The sequence below is a fragment of the Hirundo rustica genome, chromosome 2, assembly GCF_015227805.2.
Source record: "Hirundo rustica isolate bHirRus1 chromosome 2, bHirRus1.pri.v3, whole genome shotgun sequence".
Classification (NCBI taxonomy): domain Eukaryota; kingdom Metazoa; phylum Chordata; class Aves; order Passeriformes; family Hirundinidae; genus Hirundo; species Hirundo rustica.
Window position 1 is genome coordinate 110,903,726 of NC_053451.1, and position 15,831 is coordinate 110,919,556.

At 46.1% G+C, this 15,831-nt stretch overlaps 1 protein-coding gene across 1 annotated transcript in view; it reads left to right on the top strand.

Moving 5' to 3' along the window:
- The first annotated feature begins 392 nt into the window (after positions 1 to 392).
- The window catches only part of TSPAN7 (tetraspanin 7), an 83,583-nt gene continuing 68,144 nt past the window's right edge, over positions 393 to 15,831 (top strand). Inside the window, exon 1 of the mRNA XM_040055086.2 lies at positions 393 to 540. Coding sequence (XP_039911020.1) covers positions 460 to 540 — 81 coding nt within the window. The 5' untranslated portion in view covers positions 393 to 459. The remainder of the gene's footprint in view (positions 541 to 15,831) is intronic.

Genomic DNA, 15,831 nt, shown 5'->3' on the forward strand with positions numbered 1-15,831 from the left:
GTGACACTGAAAGATTTTCTCCCGTACCGGCAATTCCCTCTGCAGCTCCGACCATGCAGCGCCTCCATCCCCAAGCCCCTGAGCAGCCCAAGCAACGCCTCCGAGCACCTTCCCGAGAAAAGGGGTCGGCCGGGGGGTGTCCTTCACTTCATCTTTCTAGACCTCCACCCCTCCCCCCCGCATCTCCCCGAGATATTCCAGCAAATGCCACCCCTGCGGCCGCGCCCGGCAAACGATGCTGGAGCCCGCTGTGCCCTGCCCTGGGGTGCCGGGGTCCCCGGGCAGCAGCGGCAGCGGCAGCAGCAGCAGCAGCAGCAGCAGGAGGCGCGGTGAGCCCGGCCGCGGCAGCCGGGCGCTGAGCTCACCTCCCTCCGCCCCCCCGCTCCCTTCTCCCTCCCCCTGCCCTCCCTCCTCCTCCGCCTCCTCCCGCGCCCAGCCCGCAGCCGGGATCTCAGTATTATGGCATCGAGGAGAATGGAGACCAAACCCGTGATAACGTGTCTGAAAACCCTCCTCATCATCTACTCCTTCGTGTTCTGGGTGAGTGCGGCGCTGCGCGGCGCGGGCACACGGGCACCGCTGGGCACGGCCCGGCAGCCCCCGGCCCCCACCTGCCCGGGGCGGGGGGCACCGGGGGCTCCGCAGCGCGGCTCCGCCGGGGCGGCACGGCTGGGCGAGCGGGGACGGGGCATGTCCGCCGGAACGCGGATCTGCACGCACCTATATAGGAGCTCACACACACACACACATATAGATATATACACACACACACACATATGTATGTATAAAAAATGATGGGGTTTGCCTCCTCCCGCGGCGAGCACATCCCCCCGAGCCCCCGAGGGGGAAAGTTGCGGGGGTCTCCCCGAGAGCCTCCACAGCCTGTCCCCTCCCCGCCACCCCTCTGACCGGCCGGACCGTGCCCCCAGTGCCGGATGATGTCCCCAGTGCCGGACCGTGTCCCCAGTGCTCGAACCGTGTTCCCAGTGCCCGAACCGTGTTCCCAGTGCCGGACCGTGCCCGCAGTGCCGGACCGTGTCCCCAGTTCCGGACCGTGTCCCCAGTGCCGGATCGTGTCCCCAGTGCCGGATCATGCCCGCAGTGCCGGACCGTGTCCCCAGTGCCGGACCATGTCCGCAGTGCCGGATCGTGTCCCCAGTTCCGGACGGTGCCCCCAGTTCCGGACCGTGTCCCCGGTACCCGCTGCGGCCCCGAGCCCGCGGTACCTGCGCGCAGCGGGAGCTGCCCTGGGCCCGGCCGCGGTACCGCCGCTGCCCGCGTTTCGTAACCGGGCTCGGGCTCCCGCAAACCATTTTCCTGACCCAGATGCATTAATGGAGTTGCCGCGATTGCCTGACGCGCAGCCCGGCCGTATTTTTCCGGCGACCCCCGGGGGCTGGAGGTTTTCGCAGCTCCCCGGCCTGTTACTCAGCAGATCCCCGGCAGGAGCCGCGTATCGCGGCGGCGATCGGCAGGTTAAAGACCTTTTAATGGCACACGGTGACAGCACACGGTAATGGCCCCGCTGTGTGCAGTTAGGGACCCGCTCCGCACATCATCGGTGCGGCGCGCCGAGGCGCATTTGTGGCTTCCTCGCCAGGGGAGCTGGCTGCGCTCTGTCGGTCTGGTAGCTTTGTGCTGGGGAAAGGGTCTGTGAAACACAGTGCCTCAAATCTTCATGTTTCTGCTTAAAAAGGCATTCTAAACAAAGAAATGCTTATTCATGGCAACAATGAGTGACATCCTTACACTGAACAACTGTTTCAACTTTAACTTCATAGGCTTTCGTTTTTAATTTTTTTTTTTAGCATAACCAAAACACATTTTGCTTATCCATAGTTATGGCAGCACCTCGGTGTTATTGGCCCCTTTGTAATTTTGGTGGCAGCAGATGTGTCTGATGACTGAAATGGATAGGAAGCCGGAATCATCTGCTGGGTTTTTTGTTGGCAAGTAGATCCTTCATGTTAGTCTCAAGGAGGTAGGTGGCTAAGTTTATATACTTACTACAGTTTCAAGATTCGTCCTTTCCAGTTCTCAGTTCTCAGCAGATCTGTAAGAAACCCCTCTTCATCCTGTGATGAGTGAGCAACTGCAGGAGCTCAGGCGAATTCATGGCATCTTTTAAAACTGCGTCTTTTTCTGTCAAGTGATCGTTGTATCTGCTGTAGGCCGAATAAACAGAGGGCTTAGATCAGCACGCCCGTTGAGCTAGCACATTTCACCAACGCTAATCTCATTTAAAAAGGGAGAATTGTACACTGAGCCAAGCAGCTGGCTGAGGACATTTGTGCCGTAGGCTGTCACGATGCCAGGCCAGGTTGACTGCTGGGACCTTGTAGGGTAAATAACACAGCTGAGCTCCGGTTTGGGCTCCAGCAACGTGGCTGTGCTGGTGGGATGCTCTGCTGTGGATTCTTTTCCTCTGAGCTGTGGGTCAGGCTCTCTTGTGTCCTGATCTTCTCCAAGGCCATGGCCCACTCTTCCAGTTACTTAACATTCGACAGCCGCCAGAGTCTCTGTTTATCCTCTTCCTTGAGCCTGGAAAAGGAGGAGGAAATCAATGGTTGGGGACAGAATCCTGCAGCCATGATCAAAGGAGAATGAAGAATCATGCTTGCTGTTGCATCTGGTTTCTCAAGGCACCAGCCTGGGGACACCTAGGCAGGCCTCAGTGGGGGAAGACAGGAAAGGATTTGGTAAAGGTCCAGAGCATTTGAGAGCAGATTCTAAGTCTTTATCAGCTCTTCTGTGCTAAAAGAAGGAACAAAACTAATCCACATTTTTGTCCCCTTTCTGGGCTCTAAATCCATTTAGGATAAATTGGAGCAAGGATGCAGCTGTTGCCATGAGGAGTGCTATTGCCATGTGCTCTGGCTGTATGCTCATTTCTTTTTTTTTCAGGCAAGACTGGGAGCTGGTGGATGCATGGACTTCCCTCAAACACCCCCCTCTCCATTATTTTCTGGGGTGATTTCTGTACTCTTAGAAGCTGCTGGCTCCAGAGTCAGTGTAACTCAAGTCCTTGTGAATTCTCACAGCTGAAAATATGGGAAGGATTCTATTGACAGAACTATTTTAAAAATTTTATTTCTTGGACCGACCTAAATGCCAGAAGGAAACCATGCCAGCGCCACAAATGGCTGGTTTGTAAATTTTTATTCTGACGGCTTTCCCACATTTTTTGGAGAGGTTGTAAGCTGATTTCTGAAGGAGAAAGCTCTGTGTTGCTTAGCTGCAGTTTGTATGGGTTTTTTTCCTAGCTGTGGGAGTGGAGCTGTGATACAGTACAGGGCAGAAGCTCATCCTGTGACAGGGTGGTGTGTGGTGGCAACCCTTTGCCTGTTGGGTCAGGTGGTTACAGATGTGAGGGAGTGGGGAGATGTTTCTTTGCATCCAGTGAGCTGTTCTGAACCGTCAGGAAGGACTTCTGTGTGTTTCACATTGTTTATAAAATAAGAAAATCCGTGCACGGAGCGTGTTCCCCCAACAAGTGATTTTTTTGTCAGGGTTAAATATGAATTGCATTTGTATCTGTGGGACAGATGTGTATAGGTGGAGGCTTTTAGCATAGGCATTAAATGAGGCTGCACAGATTTCATGGCAGCTGTAGGACCGCAATGGGGAGACACAGCTCAGTCAAATTTTATACCGTGTAGCTTGTTCCTTTTCAAATAGGTTTTGCTTAATGTGATTTGTTATTTTGATAGCTTCCTCTCCTCCCCCTCACCATACTTACCAACTTCTTTCCGTAAATGTATCAACATGGTAAAAAAATTCCATAAACAGAGATAACAAGCTTTTTGTGCTCTCATATGCATTGTTATTCATAGAACACATTAAATGCCTAAGGTTACCGCTTTTGGTCCTTAAGGGATGTAGTAATAAAAATTCAACAGCCATTTTTTTCCTAATCAGATTCTGTACTGAAAATTCTGTACTGAATGCATCTGGTTTGGAACTAGTAGATTGAAAAAAAAAAAAAAAAAAAAAAAAAAGGTGATAAAAGCTCTGCTTGGCTGTTAGCTATTTTTATTTTTTCCTTTTGGGTGTCATAAATTGCTTGCATAGAAATCCGAGATACAGCCTGTCTTGTTTTTAAGAGAAGATGAATTTTGGATTAGAATTCTAAGTGAATTTTTTTATAGAGGAGAGAAACCTTGAAGCACCCCTCAGTACCTTGTATTTGTCTAGTACTTAAGTAACCTTTGGTCTTAAAACACGTGTTTAATTAATATTGCATTGTAGCCTTCTAAATATATTTTGTTACCAAATTAACTGCCTGCCTCAATGTGTTTTGGGAGGGAGCTTTAAGGGTGCATGCGCTTGTCCTTAAAGATATATGGCTGAGGAAAATGGGTTTTGTCTTCCATGCAAAGCTTGCTGTTGCCCCAAATAGGCACCATAGCAAAGTGATTACCCTCTGATCCTAGGCCCTGTGAGACACTCGGCACTCAAATTAGTGCTTTGTGTGTGCTGTACTGCTGGAATTGGGTTTTCTGGCTGTCAGTTAATGTAATAAAAGCATGGAGGTAGAGTTTCCATTTAGATAATGTTCCGAAGGTGGGTCACTGGCCCGAAGAGCATCTTCCGAAGTTTTTCGGGACTACATTAGGTTCTTAGAACTTGGTGTGTCTTTGGCTATGTGACAAAATCAGACCTAAGGTAGCTACTCATAGTTAGTGGAAGTTTGTTTTTCCGAGTTTTTATTGCTTTGAAAATAGACCTGTGCATCCTGGTGTGACCCCTTGGAAGTTAGCAGGTGGCAGGAGAGTGGTGGGGCAGGAAAGCATTGCTTGGCTCTGAGGCCACACCAGGGCTGTGACGTTAAAAGAGTTGAAGTTGTGTGTTTTCATATGGTTCCTCTTCTTTTAGCCGGCTCCTCTGGGAATGTGGTGTCAGTGGTGTGGAGGTCAGGGGGTCTGGAGGTGGCCCTATGGAGGACGATGGGCTCAGTGGCCCTCTGGCACGGGAGGTGTGGAGAGTCCTGGTGTCTGCTTTGAAGTGCCCCCCTCCATTTCCATCTCCTCAGAACTCCCCCAAAAGGAGATCCCTTGTGGGTGCTGGGAGTGGCTCTGCTGTTAGGGCAGGAGCTCCTGCTGTGGCAGGAGGGAGGTGGGGGCATTCCCCCGACATTCCGGGGGCTCACAAAGCTGTTTTCCGGGAAATGACCGAGACAAAGAGCGAGTGTGGCGGCCTGCTCGGGAACACAGATTTATGGCTCAACTCCTGACCCATCCTCAAATGCAGCCATCTGAGCTGTGCATTATAATGTGGCATTAAATTTGCGTGTCCCTTTGAGTTACTAGTGGCATTAGTCATCTCCCCTATAAGTGTCCAGCTGGCTTGCTGAAATAACTGGTTTTCTCCTCAAATCTTCTTTCCAGTGGTTCTGCATTGGTTCCTGCATGTTTCTGGTCTTTTTAATACCTCTTACCATGCCTGTATTTCTTTTCTTTTAATTCTTTCAAAGTATATGTTAGCAGATGGTTTTAAAGGAAATATTTTGGGAAATTTTTAGCTTTTCCATGTGGCTAAGATTGCTCAATCTCTTGGTGGTTCCATTTGATTGCAAAGTCAACATTGCTATACTTTTAGAAAGAGGTGTTATTACTTACATGTAGTTACCTGAAATCTCAAAAAAAAAAAAAAAGCAAGCTCTCAAAAATACACAGTATCCCCCCAACATGACAGAGCTGAAGTGCTCCACTGTTCAGGCACAAACCTCATGCAGTTGCCTCCTTAAGTCAGTTGTTTCCTGTTCTGTTCTCATAATCATGTACATGAAAGATTAAAGATAATGGTGTTCTCTAGTGAGCATAGCCCAAGGTGAATTCTGTTGGGTAATAAAAAACTGGATTTTAATAAAACAACCCCAAAAAAAGAAAAAAAAAAGGAAAAAAAAGGCTAGATGGTGTTTGAAACCATAACTCCAGAGTCAGCTTTCTAAGTTCCTTCTTGGGATGTGCACCCAGCTTGGTTTAGGTTAGTGAGGTTTTGATTGGGACTTTTCCACATTCTGAAAATTGTGTGGTTTTGGTACAAATTAGCATTTTACACCTCATGTAATGGAATAATTGACTTTGCCTTTGGCTAAATGCTCCTTCTTTCCCTTTTGTGGAGCTGTGCTTGCATCTCTGCAGGTGCGGCCCCTTGGCCTTGGGGTTTGCATCAGGACAGTTCTGTAGTTTGAGGACGGTGACATTTTCACATTAATGGGTCAGTTTGGACTGGTGAAGGAGGGCAGTGGGGGACTTGGAAGTTGTCTCAGTTCTGTTTGGGAAGGCATGGGATGCATTCATCACCAGGCAGTGGCAGGGGCCCTTGTTTTTCACAGGGAAGGGGATGAGGCTGTGGGGGAGTGCCACTGTGTGTGTAGTAAACATTTGGTTATTCAGCATTCCCTCACGCTCTGAGCAACCTGTTGTGTGGCCTAAACAGGGTAAATATAAAACCTAGGGAAAGGTGCTGGAGAAGCCTTGTTAGCGCTTTTCCATGAAAACAGCAGCAGAGTCCTTGGATGCTGGTTCATTCCAGCCTTGCTTGTCAAGGAAATGGAGGCAATTATCGTAGGTAAACCAAGGGAATTTAAAATGGATCCAATAATCTGATTTTATCTCTGATTCTGTGACTGTTTATCAATTCCCCATGCTGTCAGGGAGGGAAATTAGGTTACCTGGTACCGTTAGTTGTCTCCATCTCTGGGTTTTTATCATGATTTCTTCTATTGTTGCAACTGTCCTACAAATTTACGTGCCAGTGAGTTAATAGATGAATATCTAGAAAGGCTCTTTGTGCATGTGAGCTTGCAGAAACATCTCCTTCAATCTTTCACATGCTGTTTGAGCCCAGTGACGCTTGTTACATAGATGCTGGCTTTGCTGTAGTGCTGAGTCCCTTCTGCAGCCACCAAATTTGCACTTTTCAGCCCTGTTGATCCCAGTGCCTTGCAAACCTCGGAGACTGAATCTCTAGATAAAATGCAGGACTCCAGAAGTGACTGTGGGGAGCAGATGACAGATATTGTCCAGCCATTTTTATTTGCATAATGCTACTTTTTTAGGCTCATTTCTATTAATTAGCATTTGATAATCTCTCAGAGAAGAGATCCTTGACAGGGGCAGAGCAGGCTTCTTTCCATCTTAGCTCGTTCTCATGGTGGTGGGCAGATGGTTGAAATGTTCTGTGTCCATAACAGTTCTGGGTTAGGAGAGGGAAGCATTTGAATTTCCCTTGCACTGAAGGACTCTGAAGCATGGCACACTTGTGTCTTGCTGGATTATTGTTACTTCACAGCTGAGCCGGTTCTTTGAGCTCTGGCAGGAGGACTCGGGATTTTTAGGAGCTGTAATGAAGGAGTGGAAGCTAATGCTGTTAATACTAATTTTGCTGTAATTTCCACGTAGTGTTTTGAGAGATGTTTTCCAGATGTGCTTTTTTTCATCTCTGCTCTTCTGAGGACAGTACTAAAATCTTTACAAGAAGCAAGCAGCTCCCCTTCCCTCTCTGTTTCTTGCTTTTCCCATCTCCCTGAATTGCTGTGCTGAGTTGAGTTGGTGGCTGGTCACTGTGTGATGCTGGCAGTGACCCTCTCCCAAAAGCCAGGCAGGACTCACCACATTTACCCACAGCCTGGGCTAAGCAGAAGGTTGAAATTTTGTCTTGCCATCATTTATTATCAGGAGATATTTGCTGAAGGCTTTGTGTTTGGTTTGGGCTGAATGTGGATTTGGATGGATCAAACTGAAATGTTATTTTTTTGTTACTATAGTCAAAAAGGTCTTTTTTTAAGAGTTTAATTGCTAGGAGAATGTGATGGGGTGAATAATGATGTGGTGGATTAATCTGCAGAAGCCTCTGGATCTTGGGAGCAGACCTAAGGAAAAGATTGGCATGCTTATAAGGTGCTGCAGAGAAGTAGGAGAGGAGAAAAGAGAGTGAAACCCTGTAAATATCATAGGAAGAGGAGCGCTTACATTTCCCTAAAACTGGGAAGAGAAGGAAGCCCCTGCTGCCTGACCCACATAACCACTGAGTGCCTTAATGCCTCTGAACAGAAATGATCAGCTCAGACCTGCTGCTGCCACGGGATTGAAGCTACCAGGGAAGCTGACAAGTTCCTCAGGATCTTGTTCCTGATCGGATTCTGGGCACTGCTTCAGAGAATGCAGTACACAGGAGCAGCAAATTGCAGTGAATGCCACCAGCAAAGCATGTCTGCAACTCAGCCCATGAGAAACTTTTACTGTAAGGACCTGAGTACGTTTCCTGCAACTGAAGAGTCAGCCAGGCCACGCTGGTTTAGTAATTTGATAAGTTTTAAAAACATTTATCGTTTGGACAGAGTTTCTCATGGGTTGGCCTCCATCTGGAAAAAAATTTTAAAGCGTTTGAAGAACTCATTTTCGTATTTTTTGGCAAAAAGAGTATGAAAAATTGCTCATTTTGTATATTTCTCAAAGTAAATGGGAGCTATATCAAACCCTGACATTTTTTGATGGAGGCAGTCTTCTCAACGATAAAAACTTAGTGATTTGGGAAATTCTAAAAAAATGAGGTTGTCAAAGAGATGAGAATTTCACAAACATGCCAGGTAGCACTGAAATTCTTTTTTTTTTTTTTTTTTTTTTTGTACCTGGACTTGAAACTGAGGCCAGATTATGGCATCACAGGTTGTGTCATGGCATGTGTCACATCAGTCCAATTGGGCAGTACCAAGGCTTCGAAGCTGTGTCTGAGGTTTGGAGCCCAACCACTGGCGAAAGTCTGGCAGAGGTGGGGACCTGGGGTCTGCAGGGCCCTGTGGCCTGCAAGGATGTACACCTGGACTGGGATTTTAGTCCACACTTGAAGATAATACAAAGGTACATGGCGGTGTGCAGCTTGCTTGGACTGTCCAGATACTCTGCTGTGACCTCAACCACAGAAAGGGTGGAGGATATTGTAAACAGATCGTGGAAACACATCCAAGTCAAGTCCAAAAGCTCTTTGAGATGGAGGATTGCTGCAGATTTCCTGCAATGGAGAACCCATGATTTTTGTTGTCTTCCCTAATAATCTCCTGCCCAAAGCATTTTTATTACAACTTGCTGTGGCCACCACTGCATCAAAAGGCAGTCAGCACACCAGAAATGTGTCACACAAGTTGTGCCTTTCATTCTTGGAAGAACAGGTTAAAATAGAAGAGAAGACATTTCCAGGTATGCATTAACAGAAGAACGGATAGAAACTCAATCCTCCTGTTTCACTCCAGTAGTACTTAACATCTAACTGGCTCTAATTAGGCTTGGAATGGGAACATAATTAAGTGCATGTCTGTTTCCCTTTGAAAACAAAGAAAGGAAACAAATACAGATAGGTTACCCTCAGTACCTTGATGCTCTCCCTGATGGCTGCATCTTATGGCTGTGTTCATTTTCACTGGTGCAGCTGCCCTGTGCTGGCTGTAGCATTTATTGCTCTGTGGCATGCACTGATTGCAGACGGAGCATGATTCAATTTACCCACAAAATAACGTCTTTAGAGGAAACCAGCAGCTGATATTATTGCCTGGGTTTGATTTTTTTCAAATTTCCTCTGTTTTCAGGCCATTGATGCTATGCTAGAGCTTCTTTTTTGTATAGTTGAATCTTTGAGTCAGTTAAAGCTGGTCCAGTGTGCAGTTGGTTGTAAATGTTGAGGTCAGCTTGAGTGTTACCTGGAACTGAGTTCCTCTTTCCAGTATACTTCAGGAAAACTGAGTTAAATCGTGTGGGTCAAATAATCTAGAGGCTTAAATTGATCTCTCTTGTCCCAGAGTAACCTGTAGGCCATCTGTGCATCACCTGCAGTGTTCAGGGTTTTGGTTTTCTTCTGTGCAAGTGTGATCTAAAACCTGAAGAAAGAACCAGAACCCCAAGATGTTGGAGAGCTGACTTTCAGGAACGTTTCCCTATTATTTCCTGGAACATACAAGCCAACCCTCAGTATATTCCTTGCTTCCTATTCTCACAAAACAGGAGCTGATGCAAAGGGATTGAAGTAGGATTTTCCAACAGAAGGTCACACCATTTAAAAAAAAAAAAAAAAAAAAAAGTGTAGTTCACGGAGTCGACCTTACAGGTTTATTTCTGTCTGGCAGGTAGGACTGGGGACACGGGACAGCCTTTCTAGGAGGCAGTGTGACCTCGCTGCATTTACTGAATATGTGCAGGATGTCTGTTCAGCTTTCAGAGCACTCATGCAAAACTCTCGCTGGCAGGATGGGGCAACTGCTGCTTTTGCCCATGGCCTTGTAGATAAACAGTTCCTTATGGGAAAAAAACACTCCTTTTTAAACCTTTCCCTACTGGTCTCCAAAGCGATGCTTTCACTGGGCATCCTCCCAGCATGGAAAGGGCAGCTCAGTGCCCTCTGTGCCCTGCTCAGCACTGACTTCACCCACCCTCAGCTGTGTTTACTGGCACTCTCACCAGGGAGACGTGCAAGACGGGGCCATTGGTCCTTGTCCCATCCAAGGTGGTCCCTGCCACAGCCAGGGAACAGCCGGCAGCCTCCTGGCCAGCATGAGAGCCCTGCCAGGCAGGTGTGGGGTGGGCTCTCCCTCTGTGCTCGCCAGCCAGTGAAATTACAAACCGCAGGAGATGTGCTGGACCAGCCACCGTGGTAATAAACAGTATTTCGTCCAGCTCTTGTGTAATTTTCAACCGAAACCAGCAACAAAAATAAAACCTCCCACTCTCAGGACTTTTGTGTTTTGTAAGCAACAGCTTGTTGCTTTGTGACAAGATGGTTGTACTCAAAATAGGTATGTCTGTGGTAGAGGGAATTTTCAGCTCATGGAATTGATCAGAATGATATGGAAAAGTTGCCTTGGTTTCTGTGAGCTGGCATGATATGCATGTAATACTCTTTAACACAAAACAAACCTGGTCCCTGTTGTACAGAAACCTGAGCGTGCTGCACCATAGCTATTTTTTAACAGAAGTATCAGATTTAATGTATTCCCTTGCCTTCTGCTCACTGACCTCAGATTGCTGGGGGACCAGACAGGATTAATCCCTGTGCCATGAAAAATATCTAGTATTAAAGAAAGGAGCTTGGTTGTTTCCTAGAGCAATGCAATCCCCAAATGGTAAAGAATATGACTGAATCACAACCACTTAGTTGATTTCTTCTCTTAATTTCACTTAGTTTCCAGTGCCATAGCAGGTGTTAGACCAAAATTAATTCCTATTTTTCCAGCACTACTGAATATGAAAAATATTTAAGATTGCAGACCTCTAAATCTGAAGAATATAGAGAAGAATTGCGTGCTAAGTCTTAGCTTTTAGGCAATCAATCAAGTTATTAATGATAAAAGAATAAGTGCCACCTCATCAGGAGCAGACAATTACCCAGTTTTTCTTCTAGTACCATTAACCAGCTTATCAGTTGTGCCCCAAGCCCAAGTCTGTGGGGCACTCAAATTTCCCTTTTGAAAACATATTCGCTCTGCATCACATGTTAGTGCAATACTGGTAAGAAAAGATATGAAATCAAAAGACATTTTAAGAAGAATTACATCAGCTCTGGTTGATGGGCTCATGTGGGTGGACTCAGCTTGGTCCATATGAAAGATGCAAAATGTCTTAGAACATCATCTTGATCTGCTTAAATTCAGTGGGAAACAAATATGACCAAACTGTCTTAAGCAGTCAGGCAATGGTTTTTGAAACTCACCTGTGCTTAATATTCATGTCCAGTAAAAGAGACAGTTACTCTGGCTTGGATTCCACAGAATTCCCATAGACATGTGGTTGGGAGAGTTTATCATTCATTCGTGTCCTGGATATCTCAACAGGATAAACTTTCTTCCCCTTCCTCTGTCAAGTCAAATTCTGCCTCTGGTCCCTAGACTTGCTTTGGTTACTCTGTGATTTTGCAGCACAACATCATGCTACAAGAAGGTACGTGATCCTCTGGTGCAGTGGTCCCACTGAAGCTTAGATGGACCCTAAAAGAGGTAAAATTGTGTTGAAGATTTTGCTTCTGTGAAAACAAAGCCTAAATTAAAAGAGTACAAGAGCAAAAGACACCTCTGTGTAGATGAGATGGTGTAGTGCGAGACCATACGAGTCAGCTGGTGAAATAAATGACTAAATGCTGAGTATTATGGCTGGCATCAGAGGGCATGGCAGAGTTTGGATTAAATTCAGAAAAAACTGGACCCTGGCTGCACCCTGTATGTTGATAAGATGGGATTTTTTTTTTTACAACATTGGTAGCTGTATGTTATATTTTCTCTGTTCTTAAGAAGCATTGTATAATTACTTATGGCAACACTAAATCTTTGGATTTATTTACCAGTGGCAGTCCTTAAAAAATAATAGTTAGCATGTCCATTTGATAAGACAGAGCCATGGGTGCAAGTCAGGCTATACATCTAAGATGTGGCACAGCTGTGAGTTAGTTATTTTAAGTCCCTAACTGTAATAATTATTATGTCATAGCATTCACTTTGACATCTTACTTCAATTGCAGGAGTAGCAAGCTGACGTAAAAATTTGGGTTGCCTGCTGTTGCTTGTAGGGTACAGGAATGCTTCTGAGAAACCTAATGAATGCTGCTTGTGAAGACAGATTATGATGGAGCAGCTGGCTGTATCTGAGCTATGAAAATTGATACACCATGATGCTTCTTTATTCTCAAGCTGCATTGACAATGCTCTGAAAAAAACCTTTCAGGCTGCCCAATATCTTGGGAGCAAGGCCCAGGGTGAGTGGGCTTCCACAGCTGGGAATGATCCATGTGACTTCCCTGACTTCACAGATCAGGCAAGCCCTTTTGTGGGGGGAAAAAAAAAATCCTGGCATGCAGGGCATAGTGGGGATAGTTTTCTTCATGGAAAGAGCTGCACATTTCCGCAGATGGATATCCACCTTTATTTTGGAAGATCATTTGACTGGGGCACAAGCATGTTGACACACTTCCCCGTGGAGAGGAGACTTGGTGTACCTGCTTCAGAATGTCCTCACCCTCTTTGTGCTGAGTGCCAGCAATCTGTTATCCCCATGGTGTGTTCCAAGCGTGGCAAGCAGGATCAGGTTTAAGTGGTGACCTCCAGAAAAAGGTGGTTTGCTTACTTTTACCCTGCTGTGGACAAGAAGACACAGAGGAAGATTATGCTAGTGTGGAGTTCTGGTTAAAGACCAGGATGCAGAATTTTGTCGTTTGTGGATTCTGCCAGGTTTTGTGAGTGGGATTTGTCAAGTGCTTCTAGGAACTGGACTGACTTCTTAGCCCAAGAAGGGTTTCTCTCTAGTTTACTCATGCAGTGGATATTATGACAACTGCAAAGAATTATTAGCAGTTTTGTTTGATAAATTGTGATCAAGCAGCTAAAAAGACCACTCTGTGTGGGGATGCAGCTCTCAGGACTCTGCTTTAGCACAAGAAGAGAACACTGGCATCTACTGGAACAGAGACTGTGCTGGGAAGGGCACTAGGGGCTTCATTTAAGGCATGTTATAAGGAAAAGGTTATCAGGTAACTTACTGCTCGGAGGAAACTTAATTTGGGGATTTCTTCAAGTGGAAGGGAGTTTGTTCATGCTGAGAGCCTATTCTGTAACTTGTGCTTTCTCCCACACCCCAGTGAGACCCTTCTGGAAGAAATTAATGCCGGCTGCTCTTGGTTTTGTGTCAGAGTTAAATTAAGGCTTTTCACTTGCCTGGATTAAGGTGTATTTTGGTGTTTGGTGGGTGTAGGCGGTGACAGCTCATGGAAAGATGTGATCATCCATTCTAGCATGTATCTTGGGTCTGAGTGGGTGAATGACAGGCTGGTTTTCTTCTGACGGCCCTGTGCAGCTCTATCTGAAATCCCTTGTAATGGCTATTGCCCAGCTGGTCAGGCTGAGAGCAGAGCAGAATGGCTTAGAGCAGTCTCTGGTTTGTTCTTATCCTCTCCTATGGCTTGGTGAACAAGAGGGCAAAGGGCTCAGCAGGGACTCAGCAGAAGGTAATTAATTTCTCTGGCATTCCTGGACCATGCTGCTTCTAGGCAGAGAGAATTTTCAGGTTAGCCACAGCATGATTTCTGTTTCCCGCTTCTCCTTCCCCCTGAGTGGGTATCATGTAGGGACAGAGATTGCTCTGTGGCTTAGTTCATGCTTTTGTTTTCTTTTTTCACCTTATGTGGTGCAGTTTAAATTACACTTTTCAAATGGTAAATTGCTTAGGAAAGACTTCTTAATGCCGTTTTTCCTGGCAGTTTATTTCATACTTCTTGTGCAAGTCGTACCAATCAAGTGTCTAGTGGGGCTGCCTGCTAAGCAGTGACAGATGGCCCATGCTAGCGAGGACAGGAAGGATCACAGGGGTAGGAGCCAGTGTTATCTGCATATGTGTTTTGGATTGCATCATGAATGCTTCCCAGGAGGAAGCACAGCTGGCACTGGAATTGCAGAGATCTGATTTCTGGTATTCTCTATTCCAAGTCTTGGCATATGTGAAAATCAAGTTCATGGTGGGCTAGATAAATAATATTGGAATTATACCTCTTCTTGAATAAAATCACTGTGCTTGCTAGTTTTCTTTTTGGTCTTTTTGCTGTTTTGTTTTTGTTGTTTTTGTTTTGTTTTTTTTCTTATCCTGTAGTCAAAAGTACTGTGTGAGGAGATACACAGAAGAGGGCAGCCAGGTCCATAATGTAGTCTTGCTTCCATGTGTGCTCTACCATAGGACGGCCTGAAAATGGAGTAACTAATGCAAAACTGAAGGAAAAAAAACCCAGAATTAATCATAGATGGTTTGACCATTATTTCCCCCTCTAGCTTGCTCTGGGACTAAAACACTTGGGTACCATGGTAGGCAAAAGGCCAAAGAGGAGAGGAGATGTGTCAGAAAGTGGCTGCCTTGCAGAGCTGATGTTCTGGGAAAGTTTCTTCCTAACGCTGGGCTGGCAGCATCCCCTGTGCTTCGACCTGGTTTTCATCTGTACCAGTGGGCACATCTCCAAGGGGGCAGGCAAAAAGCATGAATGGAGAAAGCTGTGATCTTAAACACAGTCTGTGGAGGTCAAGCTTTGATTCCGCTAAGGTGGCCAAGCCACCTTTGTCTTGTGTACTCTATTATAATGGATGTTTGTCCACGTGCCAGCAGGAAGAGGCCAAGAGATCCTAGACGCGGCCACGTGACTTAAGATTTGGCACATCAGGCCTTTCAGAGGATTCCTAGAGTATATATTGGTACCTGTCTTATCTTGACACTAAGACACAACATGAATAAAAATGTGAGAAACTTCTTACTGAAGAATTCACTATCAGACAGACAGACATGGGAAATTCATTACTTTGTGGGTTTTTTTGTTTTCTGGGGTTTTTTTTCTGCTTTTGATTTTGTTGCTGTCCTAGAAGCTTTCAGTTTAGAAGATAAAATTTCATTTGGTTCTGACATTTAAATCCTTTTCCTTCCCTTGCATGGACAGAGACTAAGCAGTCCTTGCTTTGTATAAGCCAACTAAGAGCTTGTGTCCGTGCTGGGATGAGGCAATCATAGAATGGTTTGGGTTGGAAGGAACCTGAAAAATCCTCTGGTTCCAATCCCCCACCAAGGTCAGGGATGCCACCTGCTAGACCAGGTTGCTCAAAACTCTACCCAGCCTGGTCTTGAACTCTTCCAGGACTGGGGCAGCCACAGTTTCTTTGGGCAAGCTCTTCTGGTGCCTCACCACCCTCTGACTTCTATCCTCACCAGCAGGATAATAACCTGTAGCAGATAACTGCCCAGAGAATGATGTGGAAGATCTCAGGAAGATAACCTAAGGCAATCCTATCAGGATATGCCCTTATCCTCGGACAGCTGAGCAAGG